This window comes from Periplaneta americana, chromosome 2 (genome assembly GCF_040183065.1).
Source record: "Periplaneta americana isolate PAMFEO1 chromosome 2, P.americana_PAMFEO1_priV1, whole genome shotgun sequence".
Taxonomy (NCBI): Eukaryota; Metazoa; Arthropoda; class Insecta; order Blattodea; family Blattidae; genus Periplaneta; species Periplaneta americana.
In genome coordinates, this window is record NC_091118.1 from 5,520,050 (window position 1) to 5,544,410 (window position 24,361).

At 37.0% G+C, this 24,361-nt stretch overlaps 2 protein-coding genes across 2 annotated transcripts in view; one reads left to right on the forward strand and one right to left on the reverse strand.

Annotated features, from left to right (window-relative positions):
* abs (ATP-dependent RNA helicase abstrakt) overlaps positions 1 to 16,422 on the forward strand; it is a 44,225-nt gene extending 27,803 nt beyond the window's left edge. The window contains exons 11-14 of the mRNA XM_069843441.1: positions 5,533 to 5,701; positions 9,429 to 9,578; positions 11,278 to 11,460; positions 13,620 to 16,422. Of these exons, the coding sequence (XP_069699542.1) occupies positions 5,533 to 5,701; positions 9,429 to 9,578; positions 11,278 to 11,460; positions 13,620 to 13,756 (639 nt within the window). The 3' untranslated portion in view covers positions 13,757 to 16,422. The remainder of the gene's footprint in view (positions 1 to 5,532; positions 5,702 to 9,428; positions 9,579 to 11,277; positions 11,461 to 13,619) is intronic.
* Positions 16,423 to 17,616: 1,194 nt separating this feature from the next.
* LOC138695373 (uncharacterized) overlaps positions 17,617 to 24,361 on the reverse strand; it is a 36,252-nt gene continuing 29,507 nt past the window's right edge. The window contains exon 5 of the mRNA XM_069819791.1: positions 17,617 to 23,566. Within this exon, the coding sequence (XP_069675892.1) occupies positions 20,126 to 23,566 (3,441 nt within the window). The 3' untranslated portion in view covers positions 17,617 to 20,125. The remainder of the gene's footprint in view (positions 23,567 to 24,361) is intronic.

The following is a 24,361-nucleotide window of genomic DNA, read 5'->3' on the forward strand; positions in this document are numbered from 1 at the left end:
CACAGGATTTCCCTTTGAAACACAAAGTTTTATCGGGTAAAGCACGAAAGAACAACCCTGTCTCATCAGCATTAAAAATGTTCTCAGGAGAATAACCACTGATGAGTGAAGGCAACTTTTCCTGCCAGCTCGTAACAGTCTCCATATCAACACTAGAAGATTCTCCACAAATAGACCTGAATTTAATGTCATGACGCTTTCTAAATTTTTCAAGCCAGCCATTCGAAGCTTTGAATTCGGAATCACCCAATTCAGCTGCGAATTCTAACGCTTTGGCTTGAATCATTGGTCCCGATACAGGAACATTTTGGCTTCTGATTCTGCTGAACCACTCTGACAGCCTTGTTAATAAGGGCACCACTCCCACTTTGAAACTGTCGGATGCGCTGCTCATTACCATTAAGGTGCCAATCCCTGAGAAGCTCGTCTTGTTTCTTCACAATTTCTGCTGCCTGTGTTTTCCCTGTCTTGAACACTTCCGGTAGTTTTCTTACTCCGCACTTTTCACGCCTATGATAGTCGATCATGTCTACCTTTTCTTTTAAAGTCAAATATTTACGCGGAGCCATCACAAACACGTGCTTGCCAGTTCGTTTGTTGCTGCAGACTATAAAAAACGAGGTAAGGGATTTTTCAACCACTAGTGTGACCTTGGCACACTTTGTTTAGTCCTATTAAGATCGGTTTTCACCAACCTTATAAGAAAAACAGAGTCAAATATTTTTGTCTCACTTTACTAGAAAAATACGATCCCTCTGTCAAGTTACTGTATTCCTCACACATAATAGCAGTCGGTCCCGTTAGGTTTGCGGACTATGAGAGGGGTGAGAGTCAAGCCTCCCGAGAAGCCTGAGTGAAAGTACTGTGGTACAGGCTGCTTCAAAAATACGTTTACGCATAATACGTTATGTTTCAATGTACATTTATTCCAGTATTTTTTAAAGTGTCCGTTAAGAGAGGTTTTGATCGTCATTTTTAGTACATATTTTGTGTCCGTGTCCGTAATAGAGAGTGTCCGTCTTAAAGAGGTTAATTAATGCGGAGTTTTGATATATTGACCTACGGACCGATAAAATCGTCCATTAAGAAGAGGTGTCCGCTATAAGGAGGTGTCCATTTAGGGAGGTTTCACTGTATTATCATTAGTATTATTATTATTATTATTATTATTATTAGTATTATTATTATCATTATTATTATTATTATTATCATCATTATTATTATCATCATCATCATTATTATTATTATTAGTATTATTATTATTATCATTATTATTATTATTATTATTATTATTATTATTATTATTATTAGTATTATCATCATCATTATTATTATTATTATTGTTATTATTATTAGTATTATCATCATCATCATTATTATTATTATTAGTATTATCATTATTATTAGTATTATTATCATCATCATTATTATTATTATTATTATTATTATTATTAGTATTATTATCATCATCATCGTCATTATTATTATTATTAGTAGTAGTAGTAGTAGTAGTAGTAGTAGTAGTATCATCATCATCATCATCATCATCATCATCATTATTATTATTATTAGTATTATTATCATCATCATTATTACTATTATTATTATTATTAGTATTATTATTATTATTATCATCATCATTATTATTATTATTATCATTATTATTATTATTATTATTATTATTATTATTATATTGCTGGGTAACTTTCGGTGCTGGACCCTGGACTCATTTCACCGGCATTATCACCTTCATCTCATTCAGACGCTAAATAAGCTAAGCTGTTGATACAGCGTCGTAAAATAACCCAATAAAATAAAAAAAATATATTATTATTATTATCATCATCACCATCATCATTATTATTATTATTATTATTATTATTATCATCATCATCATTATGATGATGATGATTATTATTATTAGTATTATTATTATCATCATCATTATTATTATTATTATTATTATTATTATTATTATTATTAGTACTATAAATAGTAATAATAGTAGTAGTAGTAGTAGTAGTAGTAGTAGTAGTAGTAGTAGTAGTAGTACTAGTACAATAATAATAATAATAATAATAATAATAATAATACCATTTGTTCATAATTTTAGACACCTCATCTTTGGAATGTGGCTGTTGAAATATACAACCAGCATCATGCTTTTTACCTATTATTTGTAAGAGGAAATTCATAGTGGAACATAGTGGAACACGTGTTGTCAGCAAATGGCTGGATATACTATGAAGATAGATAGATAATTTTAGATGTGCGGGGAACACGATTTCGAGTAAAAACGCGTGGATTTAGTTTTCAACAGATAAGTTCAAAACAACTGCTAATTGAATTTTCTGTGCCACTCCTTCACTCCTCCCAACTAATACGCTTTTGAATTTCAAATTGCACCCCTATCTTCAGACATATCTTACACCCCACCTCTGGCTACTAGCAACAGGCATCTATAATGAACACCGATCAAAATACCCTTCATTTCTCGTGAAAAACAACAACTGTATAGACTACAGTGGACTTTATGTTGTCAGCAAACAGCTGGATACAGTAAGAACATTGATTGATTGATTCAGACGTATCTTGAAACATTCATTCAGTCATTAATTCATAGTTTTCTGCCCAAGGGCAGGTCTTTCACTGCAAACCCAGTAATCTCTAATCTTTCCTATTTTCTGCCTTCCTCTTAGTCTCCGCATACGATCCATATATCTTAATGTCGTCTATCATCTGATATCTTCTTCTGCCCCGAACTCTTCTCCCATCCAGTGCATCCTTCAGTAGGCAGTTACCATGGAAAGACTCATCATGCCATGTTTGCAGTTTTTCTTGGGAAAGATAAATGTGGCAGCTTGTCATTGCTTATAGTATATACTATATTTACTTATCACTAATATTATAAGTATACTAAAATTTAGTGTACCAAGAGGAAAGAGGAAATTGGGAAGACCACGAAAGCGCTGGCATGAGACCGTAACAGATCCTTTAGGGTCTAATACGTGAGGGATATGATGATGATGATGACTAAAATTTAGTATTAATATTTATGTACACACTATTAAGGCTACATGTACAGAAAACAATGTACGTTGAACTTTCAGATACGAGAACTGGAACAAAACTGTCAATAAGTCATGAGAAGAAACAATGCATGCCTCTACTGTATTGTTATTTTCCGTGGAAAAATAGCTTTGCAACATTGCGATTGTATATGGAGTGTGTTCCTGATAAAATAACATAGAGCCAGCTAATTTACCATTGTAGGAGTGGCTGTAGTTATGTAACCAATCTGTCTGTCATTGCAGAGTGCCATGAGTGAAAGAATATAGAGAAATTTGAATTGGAAAGCATCCGTGCCGATTATACACACATATTACAACAGACTTGTTTTTTTAATCAGAAAAGTAAACACATTAAATACATTAAATAGAATTTAAAAATGGGAATTAATGAGAGAATTTACAGATGTGCTTTTTCGCTATTGCACATACCATATAAATAGTTTTGTAAACTTTGAATAGAGCCTCTCAAAACAAGAAGACCCGAATTTGTGACATGATGTTGGGTAATGGAAAAGGAAAGAAGATAGTTTTTCTCAAGCTAGTACAGACCCAGAAACAAAATTTGGGCCACCTGAATTTTCCAAATTGCAGTTATAACAAGTTGCTCAAACACTCCAAACTCTAAACTGGCTACGGCTTAACGAACGTAGAAATTTTCATTCTCTTGTTCTCCTTTTCCAAGTCCTTCACACCTCTACACCTACCTACCTTGCCTCCCGTTTCAGTTACCTGTCATCATATCATAATCTCTTCACACGCACGCAAAATAGCCGCATACTAGCCATACCAACACATAAGACATCATCGTATTCATCACCATACACAATCTCCCTCTCGCGCTTGTGGAATACCCTACCCAGTGACATCAGAGACTGTCGGAATTTAGTAGCGTTCAAAAGCAAACTTATTAAGCATTTTCTTACTGCGTAGAATAGGTTAATTTTTACTTGATTAATAAGAAAAAACTTTCTCTCTTCAATTTTTACAATAAACTGTCTAGCTTTTATTAATCAGTTAATCTTTTAGTACTTACTTACTTACTTACTGGCTTTTAAGGAACCCGGAGGTTCATTGCCGCCCTCACATAAGCCCGCCATTGGTCCCTATCCTGAGCAAGATTAATCCAGTCTCTACCATCATATCCCACCTCCCTCAAATCCATTTTAATATTATCCTCCCATCTACGTCTCGTCTTCCCCAAAGGTCTTTTCCCCTCTGGCCTCCCAACTAACACTCTATATGCATTTCTGGATTCGCCCATACGTGCTACATGCCCTGCTCATCTCAAACGTCTGGATTTAATGTTCCTAATTATGTCAGGTGAAGGATGCAATGCTTGCAGCTCTGCATTGTGTAACTTTCTCCATTCTCCTGTAACTTCATCCCTCTTAGCCCCAAATATTTTCCTAAGAACCTTATTCTCCAAAAACCCTCAATCTCTGTTCCTCTCTCAAAGTGAGAGTCCAAGTTTCACAGCCATACAGAACAACCGGTAATATAAGTGTTTTATAAATTCTAACTTTCAGATTTTTGACAGCAGGCTAGATGACAAAAGCTTCTCAACCGAATAATAACAGGCATTTCCCATATTTATTCTGCATTTAATTTCCTCCCAAGTGTCATTTATATTTGTTGCTGTTGCTCCAAGATATTTGAATTTTTCCACCTCTTCAAAGGATAAATCTCCAACTTTTATAGTTCCATTTCGTACAATATTCTGGTCACGAGACATAATCATATACTTCATCTTTTCGGGATTTACTTCCAATCCTATCTCTTTACTTGCTTCAAGTAGAATTTCCGCGTTTTCCCTTATCGTTTGTGGATTTCCTCCTAACGTATTCACGTCATCTGCATAGACAAGCAGCTGATGTAACCCGTTCAATTCCAAACCCTCTCTGTTATCCTGAACTTTCCTAATGGCATACTCTAGAGCAAAGTTAAAAAGTAAAGGTGATAGTGCATCTCCCTGCTTTAGCCCGCAGTGAATTGGAAAAGCATCAGATAGAAACTGGCCTATACGGACTCTGCTGTAAGTTTCACTGAGACACATTTTAATTAATGGAACTAGTTTCTTGGGAATACCGAATCCAATAAGAATATTAAATAAATAAATAATAAATTAATTGTAATTGTAATCTTAATATTGTAGCTGTAATCCCCTGGTAGAGGGGAAGAGAAGGCTTGATGGCGTTATCTCTACCAGATTAAATAAATAAATAAATAAGTAAATAAATAAATATAATGTAAAATTCCACTGCATTTCAAGAGTAAGCAGTATCATTAGATTTGCAAATTGGTTACTATTAGCCCTTATCAAGGAAGTTCTACTGTATTTGTTTGTTATTAGATGTTGCAGTACTTGTTATTTTTGGATCATCTGTGTCAAGTGGAGCTTTCCAGTCACTGCAACTTGTAACCCGAGGCATGTTAGTTGACATGGCCTGTGTGATGTTCACAGGAAGTGGAGTACGTGAAGCAGGAGGCTAAGATAGTGTACCTGTTGGAGTGTCTGCAGAAGACCCCACCCCCAGTCTTGATCTTCGCAGAGAAGAAGCAAGACGTGGACGCCATCCACGAGTACCTGCTGCTGAAAGGGGTAGAGGCTGTGGCTATTCACGGGGGCAAGGGTGAGATAGTCCAGCACTTGAAATCCGAGATTCCAGGAGCTATAATAGTATTTATGTTCGACCATGCCGAAATGTAGTAATTATACACCAGGTAGAAGCCCTTTAATGGAACTCATTAAAGTTCAGGTGTTCCACCAATCAGAATAGTACATTATGCAACGAGCCTATAATGATAGTAATTAAGACGCGAGTATGTATGTTTATGAAACGAGCGCAAGCGAGTTTCATAATATTCATACGAGCGTCTTAATTACCATTATAGGCAAGTTTCATAAGACTTTTTATGCTCGACCATATTTCTAACTTGAAATTATTCAGAAGTATTCATTTTATTCGTATCTGAGTGAAGAGCGGAAGTGACCTTGTGCATAGCTTGTAAATTGTGAGATGTGCGCAGACGCGAAAGTATTGATTTTTTCCGAGGAACAATGTCATTGACCTTGATATAATCTAGAGAATAACATGAACTAATTTTGATATAACCTGGAAATTGATTTAGAATTGAAAAACGATGACAAATTGAATATATTTGAATACTATTTACAATTAACGCTAATTATTATAATAACAGAACATAACCTTGTGCGACTGTATTGGATTTCCAGCCTCCGTGACGTTTCCCTTGTCTTTCGATTGCATATCCCAGAATAATCGAAAACCTGAACTTTAATGAATAGGTGTACTTTAATGACATGCATTAAAGGACTGCTACCAGGTGTATAATTACTACATTTCGGCATGGTCGAGCATAAAATACCATTGTAGCAATATGAAAGTGCAAGTATCGATTATTCTATTCTATTCTATTCATTGAAACGTCACGGAGGCTGGAAATCCAATACTGTAGCAGAAGGTTATGTTGAAGTATCGATCCAAAATAAAATTGAAATCTCAAATACAATATTAAACTCAGTCGAAAAAAAAAAAAAACAACACACAAATTAACATCAATTCACCGTCATCTTCCAGCCTTTCACAAATCACATTCCCGCAAATTCATTTCACCAATTGCACAATAAATCACCTATATTTGAAATAAAGTCAGTTCCGTTACTATAAAAATTAGCGTTTATTGTAAATAATATTCAAATATATTCAATTTGTCATCTCGTTTTTCAATGTCTAATTCAATTTCAAGGTTATATCAAGATTAATGTTTATTTTACTCTCTAGATTATATCAAGGTCAATGTCGACATTTGTTTCTCGGAAAAAATCAATACTTTCGCGTCTGCGCACATCTCACAATTTACGAGATATTGCACAAGGTCAGTTCCGCTCCTCAGTCAGATAAGAATAAACATACTCACGTCTTAATTACTACCATTATAGGCTCGTTGCATAATGTACTATTATGTTGCATGGGCCAAAAGTGAGGTTTTACATAACCTCCTGAGTCCTGAGAGTATACAGGGTGATCCATTTGAGAAGACATAAAATAAAAACGTGTTAAAATGAGAACTGTTGCTATTTATTGTTAAATAATTTGAACATGTGTTCTGAAAGAATGGGAGTTTTGTTCAAATTAGACCTCAGTTACACACAGTTCATATGTTGAGGCTAATTCCTTCCATGTGTGGTCTAATATCTCAGGGGTAACTTTCTCAAAAGCTGGGAAAATATTTGCTCTGAGATCATGAATATGCCTGGGTCGCTATGCACACACATCATTCTTCACGAAATCCCAGAGAAAGAAATCGGGTGGTGTCAGGCCTGGAGAATTTGAAGGCCACATAATTGGCCCTCCTCGTCCACACCAGTTGTTACCAAATGTGTCATCCGGATAACCACGGACATCTGTTGCCCAATGAGATGGTGCACCATCCTGTTGAAACACAATAACTGCAAACCCAGCATTCTCCAATCATCCATGTTTTCTGCCTTTCTCCTAGTCTCATATGATTAATATAATCTTAATGTTATCTATCATCTGATATCTTCTTCTGCCCCAAACTTTTGTCCCGTTCACCATTCTTCCCATTGCATCCTTCAGCCAATGACCCAACCAATTCCTTCTCCTCTTCCTGATCAGTTTTAGCATTATTCTTTCTTCACCCACTCTTTCCAACACAGCTTCATTTCTTATTCTGTCTGTCCATTTCACATGCTCCATTCTTCTCCATATCCACATTTCAAATGCTTCTAGTTGCTTCTCTTCACTTCGTCGTAATATCCATGTTTTTGCTCTATACAATGCCATACTCCACACAAAGCACTTCACTAGTCTCCACCTTAGTTTTTTTTCCAGAGTTCAGCAGAAGATGCTCTTTTTTTCTATTAAGAAGCATCTTCTGCTGACCTCTGGAAAAAGAACTAAGAAAGAGACTGGAGAAGCGCTTTGTATGAAGTGTATCATCAGTTAAATATATAAATAAGAATTTTTTTGGGATTTTTTCCTTCATGATTTTTTAAATTTAATTATGTTTATATAAAGAATTGTTAATGAAAAAAATTTGAAATAGTAAAACAGTGTTAAAGGCAGGTTTCTTTTGCAGTATGAAACACACTTGCATGCAAAATTTCATGAATTTATCTAAAAAAAAAAAAATTTGGAAGTTTTGATTGGAAACGGATTTTGAAAACTTAAGTTACAGGAAATGAGCGACATAGTTACCGAAGTTGAGAAGTTCTGTCCATACTTAAATGGTGAAGTCAATTGGCACAGTCTTACGGTTTAGGTCATTACTCGAAAAGTATTAGAGATATTTAAACACTTTTTCACTATACTGTTGAGGAAATCGATTATAAAAAACAGATTTCCGAAGGTGTATATGCCCCTTTAAACACTGCTTTAGTTAATAATAGTAATATACGTTACAAGAGCAGCATGTTGACGTTTTCATGTTCGAGGAAAAGATTGAAAATGCGAAACGTAGTTGAGCTTTTTTAATTTCCCAGAACATGAAAACAAACATACCGCTCATGTATCGTACATTATTTTGTGCGAAGATCGTTTATTACATACCTGAAAGACGAATTTCTAATTAGTTGCAATGAAATCTCCATGTTGGTTTCTGTTTAATGACGGCAACTTCGGAAAACCAAAATATCTTTCTTCAACATTATTGCTATAAAATGTTTTCTGTGTTTACTATACTCCAGCAGGCCGTGATATACGTCTGTCTTTTTTTTTCCCCAGTCTATAAATGCGAACTTAAAACAAACGGTAAGGTTATGTAATGATTTATTTTTCATTTTAATATTTTAACAATATTATTTATATAACATATTGCAGTAATAACATCGGCATCTGGAATCTTGTTGATTTTTTCACGGCTTCCTTAATGTTACTTGTATCAGGAATGCAATAAGTTTCGTGGAGTAGTAGACTTTACTTAATTTTTGCAAATATTTAAAAACAATAATTAACATTGCAATTTAGGTGAAATTGCTGTGGTAAGTTTCCAATTTATAATTATTACTATGTTAAACGTCTCTAAAAATAATATGTTAAAAGCCTGAAGCAGTAAAATGAATGTCGCGCTTAAGCAGTAAGAAGAGGGAAATTGTTATGTGTGTTACGTTGGGAATACTGAATGTGGTATTTCACACTTACCGCGTATTGGTTCTGTGCGGAAAACAAGCAAATATGCATGATCTCGCACAAAATATATTTTACCTAATTGAATTTAGAAGTTGCGGAGATGAGCCAGGAAATATTGTACTGTGCATACTGTGTACATTACATCAGCTGCAGCAATTAAGGCAAATTCGTGTCACACTTGCAGATCAGGAGGAGCGGTCTCGGTCAGTGGAAGCCTTCCGCAAGGGACAGAAGGACGTGCTAGTGGCCACGGACGTGGCATCCAAGGGGCTGGACTTCGCAGACGTTCAGCACGTCATCAACTACGACATGCCTGACGACGTGGAGAACTACGGTGAGTGTTAGAGAACAGTGAGATGCGAGAGAACAACTAGCAAATAACTTGATAAATAAACAACTTAATTAATAACGAACAATTGAACAGATAAATTAACAAAAGTTAAATAAATGAATGTTCCGCGCCGTGGCATCGTGGTCCAAGGCATCCTGCCTAGGACTCGCGTTACGGAATGCGTGCTGGTTCGAGTCCTCGTGGGGGAAGAAATTTTCGCATGAAATTTCAGCTAGTGTATGGGACCAGTTCCTACCCAGCATCGTGATGCACTTGGGGAACGATGATAAGTAGCAAAATCCGGTTGCAAATGCCAGCTATAACGGCTGGGAGGATCATCGTGCTAACCACACGATACCTCCATTCTGGTTGGATGATCGTCCACCTCTGCTTTGGCATGTGGGCATGAGGCCAGCAGCCGGCTGGTTGGTCTAGACCCTTCACGAGCTGTAGCGCCACGAATTAAATAAATGAATACATTAAGGCATGAATAAACGACGAAAAATGTATAGGATAAATTAGTATAACATTAATGAAATAAACAAATCAGTAAAGAACGATCAATTGAAAAAATCAATTAGAATAACATTAATTGAAAAAGGAAATGAGTGAATAAGAAAAATTGAAAGAATAAATTAGGATAACATTAACTGAATGAACAATTGAGGAAATAACGAACAATTTAACAGATAAATTTGGAAAATATTAATTAAGTGAACAAATGAGTAAAGAACGAACAATTGAAAGAATAAATTAGGAAAATATTAATTAAATGAACAGATGAGTAAGTAATGAACAATTGAAAGAATAAATTAGGAAAATATTAATTAAATGAACAGATGAGTAAGTAATGAACAATTGAAAGAATAAATTAGGAAAATATTAATTAAATGAACAGATGAGTAAGTAATGAACAATTGAAAGAATAAATTAGGAAAATATTAATTAAATGAACATATGAGTAAAGAACGAACAATTGAAAGAATAAATTAGGATAATATTAATTAAATAAACAGATGAGTAAGTAATGAAGAATTGAAAGAATAAATTAGGAAAATATTAATTAGAAGAACAAATGAGTAAAGAACGAACAATTGAAAGAATAAATTAGGATAATATTAATTAAATAAACAGATGAGTAAGTAATGAACAATTGAAAGAATAAATTAGGAAAATATTAATTAGAAGAACATATGAGTAAAGAACGAACAATTGGATGAATAAATTGGGAAAATATTAATTAAAAGAACAAATTAGTAAGTAACGAACAATTGAACAGATAAATTAGGAAAATATTAATTAAGTGAACAAATTAGTAAGTAACGAACATTTCCTCAACTCTATAAGCCAGCTTACGTTTTCTCACCACGGAACTGGACCTTAATTACTAATGGACTACGTGACATATTTTGTGGTAGACATACTAAGTAGTTAGTAGTTAGATTTTCTCCGAGTGTTTTGGTTTTATTGATCATCTCACTTACAGATTGTAAGCAACATAAATATCTCTTCTTTATAGATAGTTTTCGTTATTAAAAGCTCTTTAATACGAAGCAGTTTGTATTTTATTTCATTCTGTAAACCATCAAGTGTTTCTGTTCACCCCTGTATTTTTTTAGACATTTTATCAGCTACTTGGGTGGCCAAAGATATAAAAAAAAGTGAAACTGGTGTAGCAGGGTGTTGTATACTTGGGTTGCAGTGCACAGGATTGGAAGAACGGGCCGTTCAGGAAAGACTGGCATTGCGACGACGTTCATAAACAAAGCTAACGACGAGTCGGTGTTGCTGGACCTGAAGCACCTGCTGATGGAGGCCAGGCAGAAGGTGCCGCCCTTCCTGGCTGCCCTGCAGTCCGAGAACGAGAAGTACCTGGACCTGGGAGGTGAGCCTGCATCTTCCTCGTCTTTCTTGTTACTTCTTTTTCATTGTTTCCTCCTGTTTCTGCTCCTTTTTCTTGTCTTCCTCCTCCTCTTTCTCTGCTTCCTCTTTTTCTTCTTCTCTTCCTCTTCTAGAAGTTTTAAAATGGCGGCAAATCACACCAAAACTAGTCACTAAGATAAACACTATAAGCTATAATGTTGCAGCCTTACCTCTGGACTACCTAGCAACATGCTTGTAACTTGTCCTAGGGAGTTTTAATTGCATTCAAGTCCCTACCGGACTGCTGATTCTGTTGACAACACTGGACCAATGGGACAGAGACATAAAAAACGTCATTACCGATAAATGAATGGCATAATAAAATTTCCCCATTTTTTTAAAACTTCAAACCTTAGAAACTGCTAGGACATTCACAAAAATTTTTTTTTTTACAAATATTTGATCTTTACCAATTTAAAGAGCAATATCCTACATCATCCAGCAACAGTTGAGAATCGTGCTTCAATTAGTTACCCATTCACTTTCAACTTTAATACTGAAAATGTGAGATTTTTTATTTTGTTTGAAAAACTTATAAATTCTCTATAAGCACTAACAGTCATCATATAATTACCGAAATTGCACTAAAAATTAGTCTTTTCTATTGTTAATCAACAGTTGAAAACATTGTTAGTTTCTCTAATAATCATTTAAGGCCAGGGCAGCATTTTATAAGAATTATACGTTGTCCCTAAACTTTCTGGGAACACTGAATATTTTAAGCTTGTTTTCTACCAAAACAACACCAATTCTTGTTTAGAAGTTCGTGTTACCATACATGTCACTAGAAAACTCAATCAGTCCGTAAATCGGTAGATACAAAAACTAGTCCAGTTCTTTCATAAAAATGGACTTAATGCATTTTGAGATCACACTCTTCAGTTTTAGATTATAGTTAGATTGTATAAAAATTATTAGTTTAGCAAGTTTAATTTTTTTTATATATATTTTTTTTTTAATTTATCAGAGCTTCCTCAAATTAGAGGCTGCCATTAGACAAACCATACAAAACAATACAAGAACAAATAGATGATGAAAGATAAAAGAGTAAGAAAAAGGCAAACAAGTACAGAAACAAACAAACAAACAATGGCAGTTTACAGAAGAAAAAGAAATTTTCATGTAAAGAATCAATGAAAGCTAAGAAGAAAAAGAAAAATGATAATGGTGTATGAATCAATTTTTTCCATACACTGAATTAGAGTCAATATAGGTGGTTCCGTAAAAGTTTGACTGACTCTCTAATTATGAGAAGGGCAAGTTCACTCAGAAAAGATTTGTGCAGTCCTAGAGCCTTACAGAATTGAGAAGAGAAGTTAGGTGTCGTTCCTCTTGCTCCAAACATCAATCCGTCCACACCTGTGGAGTAACGGTCAGCGCGTCTGGCCGCGAAACCAAGTGGCCCGGGTTCGATTCCCGGTCGGGGCAAGTTACCTGGTTGAGATTTTTTCCAGGGTTTTCCCTCAACCCAATACGAGCAAATGCTGGGTAACTTTCGGTGCTGGACCACAGACTCATTTCACCGGCATTATCACCTTCATATCATTCAGACACTAAATAGCATTAGATGTTGATACAGCATCGTAAAATAACCCAATAAAAAAAAACATCAATCCCGTAACACTGATATCGTGAAGTTGGTATTTATCTTTATAATACGGGATGGTTGGAACGTAGAATGCTCGTTTCTCCTCATGTACGTCTTCGGGCTGTCCTTTGTACGTTTCATACCTGATGGTGGGGTCGATTATCATACCCTGAGACAGGGATTCGCTAATGGCGATTATGTCAATTCGTCTGTTACTACCATTGTCGGCATTTCCGTGGACTTCTTCATAGACGGTGTATTTTAGTTTTCTAAGGGCATCGGCCAATTTAGTTCTAATTGCATGGTGCCTATGTATACGCAATGTTTCGCCATAAGGGCAGGCTCCCAGGACATGTTCAAGGGTTTCTATCTCACTGAGGCATCACCTGAAGTGGTTGTCCTGAGACCTACCGGATATGGCTCTTACAGCACTTAGTTAATGTTAAAGATCGTTAATGTTTTAGTTTTTAATTCCCGTACTAACAAATGAATATAGTATTTCGGGTAATAAAGTTGCTTCATGTTGCTTTCAGACGAACGTGGATGCAGCTACTGTGGCGGCCTGGGACACAGGATTACAGACTGTCCAAAGCTGGAGGCCATCCAGAACAAGCAGGCGTCCAACATTGGCCGACGAGACTACCTGGCCAGCAATGCTGCAGATTACTAAGCTCTTCACCCAGGAAAGTAGAGGACTTAGCTTTAGTAATGCTGCAATATCCCATTCTACATTAAGACAATGGTACTGTCGATTTTTGGAACTTCGTAATCTCTATTTTTGGCTAGAAATTTAGAAATTGATTCCAGACAGAACTGAATTCAAATTATTGGATTATCATATTCAAGCCATTTACTGTGGTCATAAATTCCTTCGAAAATTTTATTCCCTAGTTCTTCCTTTCGAAGAACCTGGAATTGCAAACATTTGTGAATATAATGAAACAGCATGCAAATCTCCCCTGCAGTTACAGCCAGGTTTTTCAGAAAACATTGTCCTTCTATTTCGGTTGGAGAACTCTGTTCAGTTATTGAAAGTTTCGACTGGATAGAATTCTTCTATGGTAAACCAAATGACGTGTTCATTGAACTCATCTATTTCAACTTTGCCACAACTTCAGATCTTGGATTGAAACATTACATTTTGCTTTAGAGAATGAATTGTAGACAAGACATGCACACCATATAAACTTCAAAACTTTGCAATAATCTTCACAGTGGAAATCAAATTACTGGACATAGGATTTAACATGAGAAATCAGTTTTTCTTAACTACTTTCTCCCCCTGTTAATTTTAGAAAAAAATATTATACGTATATTTTTTAAGAATTAAGAAATGAATCAGAATACAACAATAACATATTTGTTTTTTATGTACCTACTGTTAGATAAACATAGCAGTGTTAGTACTTTTATATATCAGTTACACAACTAAGATTTATTTCAAATCATCCGTCCTCAAGTGAGGTTGACCACTGGGATCTGGAATTAACAAACATAAAAGATAAAGGGAATTGAAACGAGCAAAATAATGATTCGATTTGTACATTAAAACAAAAATTTACGTTTTAACATATAGATGATAGTGTAGAATTTGAAGAGAGGCCTTCAGAATTTCCATTACAATCTCCTGAACCTCATAAAAGGGAATTTGAAAGGATTTAAGGATATTACATGTAAATTTTGGTAAACAACCCCTCGCTCCAAGTAGTAAGCCTGCAACATCCCAGTTGTAAAGCAAAATGCCATATTTTTCACTGAGGTATGGAAGACAAGGTACATATTTAGCTCGCTTGTCACCATTTATCTGCAGTGCTTGATTCGTGTCTCATTCAAAGCAAATCGTAGGGTCTAAGACCATCGCTTTCTGGGTTCTTCTATTGATGGCAATTATATCAACTCTTCTATGAGAATCATCTTCAGACACACATTGAATCTCCTCATGTACTTCCCATCCTCTGTTTCTTAGCAGGTTGGCAATTGCTGTACGGGCACAATGGTGCCTGTTGTTATGCAGTAGCTCTCCCTTCTTACAGAACCCCAGCACGTGGCCAAGTGTTTCAGTCTCGCTGCAACCGGGATGGCGACAACGGGTAGTACTGAAGGTTCTGCCAGGGACAGATCTCATTGCGGTGATGTTGCAAGACATCTTGATGGCATTGATGTATTCCGAGGACAGAAGACACTTTTTAGAGGAGTTGGCTTTGGGGCATTCTTCAAATGTACAAACACCTTTGCCTTCATGTGGGAGCTGCAACCATGACTGGAATGATTGTTTTCTGAGAACTTCTCTGAGATGCTTTCCTTTAGTTTGAGGAGTCATGCTGTTTGTTTCATTGATGTGGGTCATGAGCAATAACACTGTTACAATTTTTGTAACAAATGAGGGCCATGAGCTTAAAAAAGTTATTATTGTTATTAATGGTTAAAATTCCTTAATGCTTTTGTTTTGTTGATTGTTATTTTTCTTTCATAATGCTTTCGTTAATTTTTGTGTCATTCATTTTTATTAATTTCAATTAATTTTATTCATTTTAAGAACATTGTGTTATTTCTGCCCTGGTCACATGTAACAGTGTGAAACTCAATGTTAAATACAACAGAAATATAAAAAAAAAAAAAAGACTGTAGAAGAAACAAATGCAAAATGTTCAACAAAAACAAATGAAATTACAGTATAGAATTTTATTTAATTCCTCTGAACTTGTTAAGAAAATATCCTAATATTTGTTAACGCATTTTGATGTATTTTTATTCCCTTAACCTTTTTCCTTATAAAATTTTCCTGTGAAACATATAGGAAAGATACAGTAATTAATTTAGCATGTTAAATCCGTATATCCAGTACTTTTATTTCCACGGTGTTGTTTTAGTGTAAGCCTCATTTAATGTAGCAGTAATTTAACCATGTTCTGTATTCTCTTCATAGAGCTAATAATATTGTTGGAATATTTAGCTGCCATTTTGTACATTTTGTGAAGAGGCTTCAGCACTTATTTCCTCGATTTTTCCTCCTCACTATACTTGATTATGTTTGCAGTAATTTGCATTTTCCACACTGGATAACAGAGCTATTGTTTTTCGTAATGGTTTAATTTCATCATATTCTTTATACTATGATTGAAGTTGAAGATACAGTGAAGTAAATGTTTCTTGGCAAATAGTGGGAGGGACCTACACGGAGAACGTTCTGTGACACTCCCTGTATATTACTTTATACTTCCATATGTTTTAAAATGACTGAGTTGTGTAATTTGTGCTGCAAGTTATCGATTCTTATTCAACATATGAAGTTTTGTAAGAAATGTCGTTTAAAAATAAAAACATTTGTAATTATAATCAGTCTTTCCGCCCCCCCCCCCTACCACTCCCAGAAACAAAAGTGGCAAAATGACAGTGAAAAAGTTTCATGTTGTAGTTATGTACAGTACCAGAAAGAAATGATCCACCTGAATTTTCCAAGTTCCAGATTCAATGCATCGCGCTTGTTCAGTGCTCCAAAGCAGAGATCGCTTTGGCGGCTATTGAAATTCATTTTACTTCGATTGTTGTCGTGACACAAAAGACATTTGAAAAGATACGTTGAAAATTGATTTATACTTAATAGTAGATGAATATTTATATATCGTGCAGTAAAATAGAATGGTGGTAAACGAAATTAACCTGCATAACGAATTAAAAAAATTCTTTCCTCAACAGTATCTGAACCCTGAACTTTGTACTCTGTGAGCAAGTACACTAGCAGAAAGTTATCAAAATGCTTGCGATGAATTGTCATAAAAGGGTCTGTCGTACTGTATCATGTTTTGCAAATCTGGCTTTCAGGTAATGGGGAGGTTATGTCAAGCCACTGATGGTGGACATTTTGAACAACACACATGAAGTTTTGGGTCATTATTCAGGATTATTGTGTTGAAATTTCTTTGTTCTGTGTGAAGAACTCAAGTTTCAATCAATTATTCAAAGTTCATGTTACTTTTATTTTAATGTCATTTACAAAAAGATTGACAACCCAAATCTCACTTACGACATATCATTGAACTCAGAATATACAGTCTGTTCCATTTGAAATTATTAATTTATTTAATCTAATGCTGTAGACATTTGGAACAAGGCCATTAGTCTTCTGGCTTCCCAATAAAGTTGTCCATCCGATCCTGTCTGAAGTGCATCACACGTTCTAAGATGACCCCAGTTCATTATGGTGTCTTCATTACACAGCATGCAATTTGATATAAGAAACTTAATGCCACTTCTGGTTAAACCGGAAATGGCATTTAAATAACACTTACAAATGTTTCTGGATTTTATATCACATAAACACTTCCCCAAGTGTCATGTAAATCATAGCGGAACAGATGCATTATAGGACCCACCCCGAGTATTCCATAGTATCGATTATATATGTATATTTTCGATTATTATATCAAGTATGCCATCTTAACAATACTAAATACATAGTACTATAAACATGTATAATTTAATAAAACCAACAATAATGGTATTAAGCTCATACTGTATTAGTCACCTTTGTTATACGATATATTAAATTTTATTCAAAATAAAGTTAAAGAAGCAAACCAAAGCTAAACTTTAAACACAGTAACATTAAACTTTCAGACAATACAACATTGGTATTAATACAACAATGAAATTAAGTTCATATTAGTCATCTTTGTAATATATTATAAAATACTAATTCTACTCCATTTATTCTGCATTTTTGGTCCAAGGAAAATACTAGTCTTTCACAAAAGCACATTTTTAGTACTATTTCCCCTGGACCAAAGAATTAAAAACAACATTGGTGTAAAATTAGCATTTTACCATGGACCTCACTGGAGATGTTCCGTTTCATTTTGTCCGTTATCCGAGTGATTTCACAATGTGCTACGATACGGCATTCCTGTGTCTATCATTTAATACCTTGTAATTTCCAATGACATCTCCACAGGAGTTCATCTCGTTTACTTTTAAATTTCTTCAATCTCATCCCAGAATTGCATGTTTCGCAAAACATTTCACTCCTAAGTATACCACATTCACATAAAAACCATAAACATACTCTACATGTCTTTATTCATGAATAAAGGTACTAAAAAGTTTACAACTTATTTATAATTCCATAATTTCCATTTCGAGGCCTACATTTTAAATCAAGAGGGAGAATTTGATCCACTTCTTTTTTATATTTAACTATAGCATTCGAAATTGGCACCATGATTATGATCAAACTAATTTACAACAATATTGATTGGTTGGCAACATAATGAAAACAATATATATCGATCATTTAATTGATCGAAACGCAACTTCCGTTGACCTTTTTTGTGGCTTAGCATATTTTTATATTTAGGGTGGGTCCTATAATGCATCTGTTCCATCATAGCATAACTGTGAACATATTTGAGATCTACCAGAATTCAGTTATACTCAAAAGTAACAAGTAACTTTAATTGTTCATATTTTTCATCATTTTCTACACTATCTTAAAATGAACCTGCTTAATCTTGACGAAGTGACTTACATCAGGTCATGTTCTACAGTCTTGATTGCTTCTTTGGAAACTGCAGGGGTACCAATTTATGGGTAACTTCGCCCTCTGGGTCTGATAGGAAGAAACTTAACTCGGCACCCAAATTAGTAGAAGGAAAAGTACGTAAAAACTAGAAAATGTTCTCTGGAAGATTCCTGGATTTACCATCTCAATACAAAAGTGAATGTTTTATCAGGGAAGTGTAACAAAATGGGAAAATGCAACTTTCTAACACAAACAATTCAAAATTAAAGTATGCTCCTGTGATATCAGTAGACATTAAGAATTCCTTTTTTGCCTACAAGCTCGTGCTAACAGACAAACGGTGTAATCTGTCTCTTGAAGATTTGGAAAAGTTACTTGTTATGTACAAAGGTTGGATAAAAAGTAATGGCAACAGTTCGATATTTCTGACATGGCTTTATTCACAGGGGTACAACATTTACGTCCTTTCAATATAGTCTCCCCCTTTATTTATCACTCTTTTGCCAAATGTTTGGAAGACGTCGTACACCATCAGCGCGTCCATCTTTGTTGATATTCCGTCTTGATCACCCTATAGCACGGATAAGTTCATCTCTGGTATTGTACCGGGTCCCTCGCAGTGGTTCTTTCACTTTGGTGAAGAGATCATAATCACAGGGATCATATCGGGTGAGTACGGTGGATGTTCCAGAATCTCCCATTGCCAGCGGCGCAAGAGGTCCTTGACAGCAGCAGCGGTGTGACTCCTTGCATTATCATGAAGAATGATGGGGTTCTGTACCACCAAGTGTCGTCGTTTTCTCCTGAGGGCTGGACGAAGGTGGTGCTGCAGGAACCTGCAGTAGTAGTCCACGTTTACAGTCTGCCTTGGAGATACAGCGTGGTGCAGTATTACCCCATCAATGTCATATGCCACAATGAACATCACCTTCACAGCACTTAGTGTAGGGCGCACTTTCTTTGGACGAGGAGAACCGGGATGCTTGCATTCATTTGATTGGCATTTCAAGTTTGGTTCATACGAGCAAGTCCAGGTTTCGTCCTTAGCGACGATTCGTACCGGTCCATCAAGGCCTTCCTGGAACGCTTTAACCCATCGTGCCACTGTACGATATGGCAACGCTGCATCGCCACATGCTTCACGCAGTCCCTGAAAACATTCTAGTGTACTACGACCTCGTGCCATTTCAATTTTGATCCAGGAACGTTGCTCTAGTTTTGTAAACATGGTCTTAGGGTGCTCGCACTATCCCTGTGAAGGTCAACATTCTACACACTGCAGTAGATTGACAGAGTACTGTCGCCGCTGGCTGCACTAACTCATCTAACAGTCCTTGTTCATGTCCGCACAGCTGGCAGCTCTCGAACTCACCATCATCATGTGACAGCAGTGTTGCCATAACTTTTTATCCAACCCTTGTATTATAAGTGCAGTTATGGAAAGTACATACGGTTAAAATGAATGTTCGTGCACAACCAACTGATAGCAGTATTTTGGAATAGCACATTCAGTTATCATTATTAAAAGTCGTCTTCTTGCGCCGATAGTGGTTTGGGACAAGAGGAACAAACCTTCACTGGTCTGTTTGTGAGCTTGTTGCCCAATTGTGGCCTCCCACTGGGATGCACAGACATCGCTACTTCACCTTCACAAGTCTGCGCTTCACGAGTCCTGCACGGCCTGAGGCACCAGATGAAGCTTTCTCTGAACCGAGGACCCAGGTACAGGAAGGCGAGAGGGTTGAAGCAGGATATGGAGAAGAAGAGGCAGTACGACAGGAAGCAGGTGTAGAACACGGGCTCCGACTGAGGCTCGATCACGGACCACACTACGAGCACCCTCAGCAGGTAATTCGGCACATAGCTGAGGCACACGATCACTGTCAGGACGATCACTGTGTTGGCAAGCCTGCTGCGGGAAGTGACCTGCCTGTCCAGACGCTGCTCACCCGGGATCGACTGCACACTCTTCTTGAGGAACAGAGCTGTCCTCGCGGACAAGAAGCCAATGAGGCAGACGGGGATGATGCAGTACACAAGCAGCTGGATGATCCACGTCCTCTGGATGTAGTCCACGTCAGGGTACGTGTACTGACACGTGTAGTCCACTTTGGCCGTCACAAAAGCGGGGAAAGCGAGGCCTGTCGCCACTGCCCAAACCACCAGCACTGACAAGAACTTTGTGTTCTGCTCTGACAGACCGCACACGGTCGTCCTCCTGCTGAAGGACTTGACTATGAGTCTGTACCTGTGGGCGCTCAGCATCACAACCGAAAATATGTTGACTCCCACAGAGATGTCTCTGACGCCCATGAAGATGTTGCAGAGAGACGCACCCAGGTCCCAGGAGATGTGGCGGCTGTCCAAGTAACTCAGAGGAATGTTGACGACAAGCGACAAGATGTCGCCAAGTGCCAAGTTTAGTATATAAACATTATGACCTTTACAGATTTCATTGCTCTTGTAGAGAGCAAAGAATAGCAGGATGTTTCCCAACACTCCCGCAGTGAATATGAACCAGATGATGGGAGGCTCGATGTATTGCTTGAAGAAGAATGCGTTCCTGTTGGTGTCCCCGTACTTGAAGAAGACATCTTCATGAGATTCGATGGAGGGGACTTTAAACTCGTGAACGAATCGGTCTTCGTACATCGTTTGACTGCTGTTGCAATTCAGAAAAGGAATGACTTTGTCAGGGTGTGTTCTGTTGTCACACCACGCTCTCTCATCGTAAGAAACTTGATACGTCTCAATCCAATTCCACAGTTCTTGCATCTTGCAGTCACAAAGTAAGGGGTTGGTTTTAATTGACAATTTTTTTAAGTATTTAAGATGTTCCAACAACTCCAAGTACAGAAACTTTACCTTGTTACCATGGATATCAAAAATTGACACTTTGGCAATGCATCTGAATGTATGTTGATGTATTTCACTGATGTTACAGAAAGCCAGCGACAAATACTCAAGTGATGGGAGATACAGAAAATTTGTTTCCAGAGTCAGAAGTTTGTTGCTAGAAAGTGCAAGCTTCCTCAATTTAAAGTTGTGAATGAATGCCAGAGGATGGATATATGATATTTGGTTTGAAGATAGCTCAAGAATTTTCAAATCAACTAATGCAGTGGAAAAGTTGCAGGAAATGTTGTTATACAATGCAGTAAAGTTATGTGCCAGAGATGTAACGTATTTACATGTATCTGTGATTTCATCCTCACAGACAACTGAAAAAACTCCCTCGTCAATGAATGCTATCATGTTCTTGCTAAGGTCCAGTTTTGTTACCTTGTTGAGCCCTGCAAATACTCCACGGTGTAAAATTCGTATCCTGTTTTTGTTTAAATGAAGTGCGAAAAGATCATTAAGACCCCTGAAAGCGTCCACATCAATGACACTTATGCTATTGCCAAATAGTTTCAATACCCGTAATTGAGGAAGACCAATGAATGTGTCATTCTGAATTGATGGTATATAGTTGCTGTATAAGTGTAGTTTTTCAAACTTGAAGCCCCGGAACTGTCCTGAACGCAGGGCAGTACTGATTCCAATCAGATATAACTGCTGCAGGCCCTTGACGCCCTGCAGTATTTCATGCAAGACATATCTGTCGTCACGAGTAGGAACAGAGAAGTTGCTGATACTCAAACCCAAGTAGTTTGTGTGGAGTCCTTGGAGCAAACCAGGCTGTACCATCAACTCATTTTGAGTCAAATCTAAACTATTCAGCCGCACCTTCTCGTTAAACATCCTTCCATCCAAATATGTGAGCCTGTTTGCATTTAAAGATATATTTCTCAAAAAGCGGAGATATTGAAAGACATCGGGTGTGATGAATTCTATTTCGTTGTGCTGTAGATTCAGTGTTTCAAGTCTCACAAGCCCAGAGAACGTCTCCCGAGTAAGATTTCTAATGCGGTTGTACTCCAGATGCAAGTGGTGCAGCCGCACAAGGCCATTAAATGCTCCTGAGTGGACAATATCAATACGGTTCCCAGCAAATGAAAGCACAGTCAGGTTCTGTAATTTTATGAAGCTCTGAGGTAGTAGATATGTGATCCGATTGTCAGCGATCTTGAGAGAAGCGAGGGAATTAAGCTTCTCAAACACTTGGACGTGAAACTTCTGCATTCGTACAAAATGAAGATTCAAAGCGACCAAAGAAGTCAGGCCATTGAATGCACCGGCATTCAGTGTATGGATACTGTTAGTTCCAAGATTCAGAAATTTCAAATTATTCAAGCCAAAGAAAGCGCCCGTCTCTATGGTGTGAATGTAATTGTAGTGTAATGATAAAAATTTGAGTTTTGTCAGTCCGAGGAACATTCTAGTGCGCAAAACACGCAGTTTGTTCTGTATGAGAACCAGTTCTGTAAATACACAAGTTCCATTGAAAGTTTTTAAATCGATTTGCTTAATTTTGTTTCCTATGAACGATAGAATGTTGCGTACTTTCAGATCTTGTCTTATACCTGTTGTGCAGGTGTTCAAGCCTTGAAACATGTCATGTTCGAGTCTGGTAAGGCTGTTGTATCCCACATTGAAGTTCCTCAGCATGGTGAGTCCCTGCAAAGTCCCAGGCAGCAATGTTCGCAGTTTGTTTTTGTACAGACTCAATTCCGACAAGAGCTGCAGTCCCTGAAAAGTGCCTGGCTCAATGATCTCGATGGAACCTCGGATTATTTTAAGGGTTCTCAGCCGCTGCATCCCTCGGAAGGCGTTCCTGTCGATCTTTCTTGTGTTGGTGTATTCCATGATGAGGACCTGCAGCTCACGGGAGAAGAGTTCGGCCGTCAGGACTGTGAAGTTGTCATTCTTGACTTCCAGCCTCTCTGTGGCCGATGCCAAAACTCGTGGCTGTGTGTGAAAGTTGGCCGAGTCGCACCTCAGACTGTACCGGAAGCATTGGCAGCCCTTGGGACACTCGTACAGGGAAGCTGTTGATAGGATCGTAGTTGCGATCAGGATCTGAAACAGATCATTCCTCATTTATTGGATCAGCGCTCGAAATGGACATTTTCACGAAGAAGAATTCTGTTATTTTCATGGACATGCTGCTAATGATGACAATGACAGAATTAAAGACCAGTGAGATGACGTTTAGCATTACCATGAAATATTTATATACTTACTTACTTACTTACTGGCTTTTAAGGAACCCGGAGGTTCATTGCCGCCCTCACATAAGCCCGCCATTGGTCCCTATCCTGAGCAAGATTAATCCAGTCTCTACCATCACATCCCACCTCCCTCAAATACATTTTAATATTATCTTCCCATCTACGTCTCGGCCTCCCCAAAGGTCTTTCTCCCTCCAGCCTCCCAACTAACAGTCTATATGCAATTCTGGATTCGCCCATACGTGCTACATGCCCTACCCATCTCAAACGTCTGGATTTAATGTTCCTAATTATGTCAGGTGAAGAATACAATGCGTGCAGTTCTGCGTTGTGTAACTTTCTCCATTCTCCTGTAACTTCATCCCTCTTAGCCCCAAATATCTTCCTAAGCACCTTATTCTCAAACACCCTTAATCTATGTTCCTCTCTCAGAGTGAGAGTCCAAGTTTGACAACCATACAGAACAACCGGTAATATAACTGTTTTATAAATTCTAACTTTGAGATTTTTTGACAGCAGACTGGATGATAAAAGCTTCTCAACCGAATAATAACAGGCATTTCCCATATTTATTCTGTGTTTAATTTCCTCCAGAATATCATTTATATTTGTTACTATTGCTCCCAGTATTTGAATTTTTCCA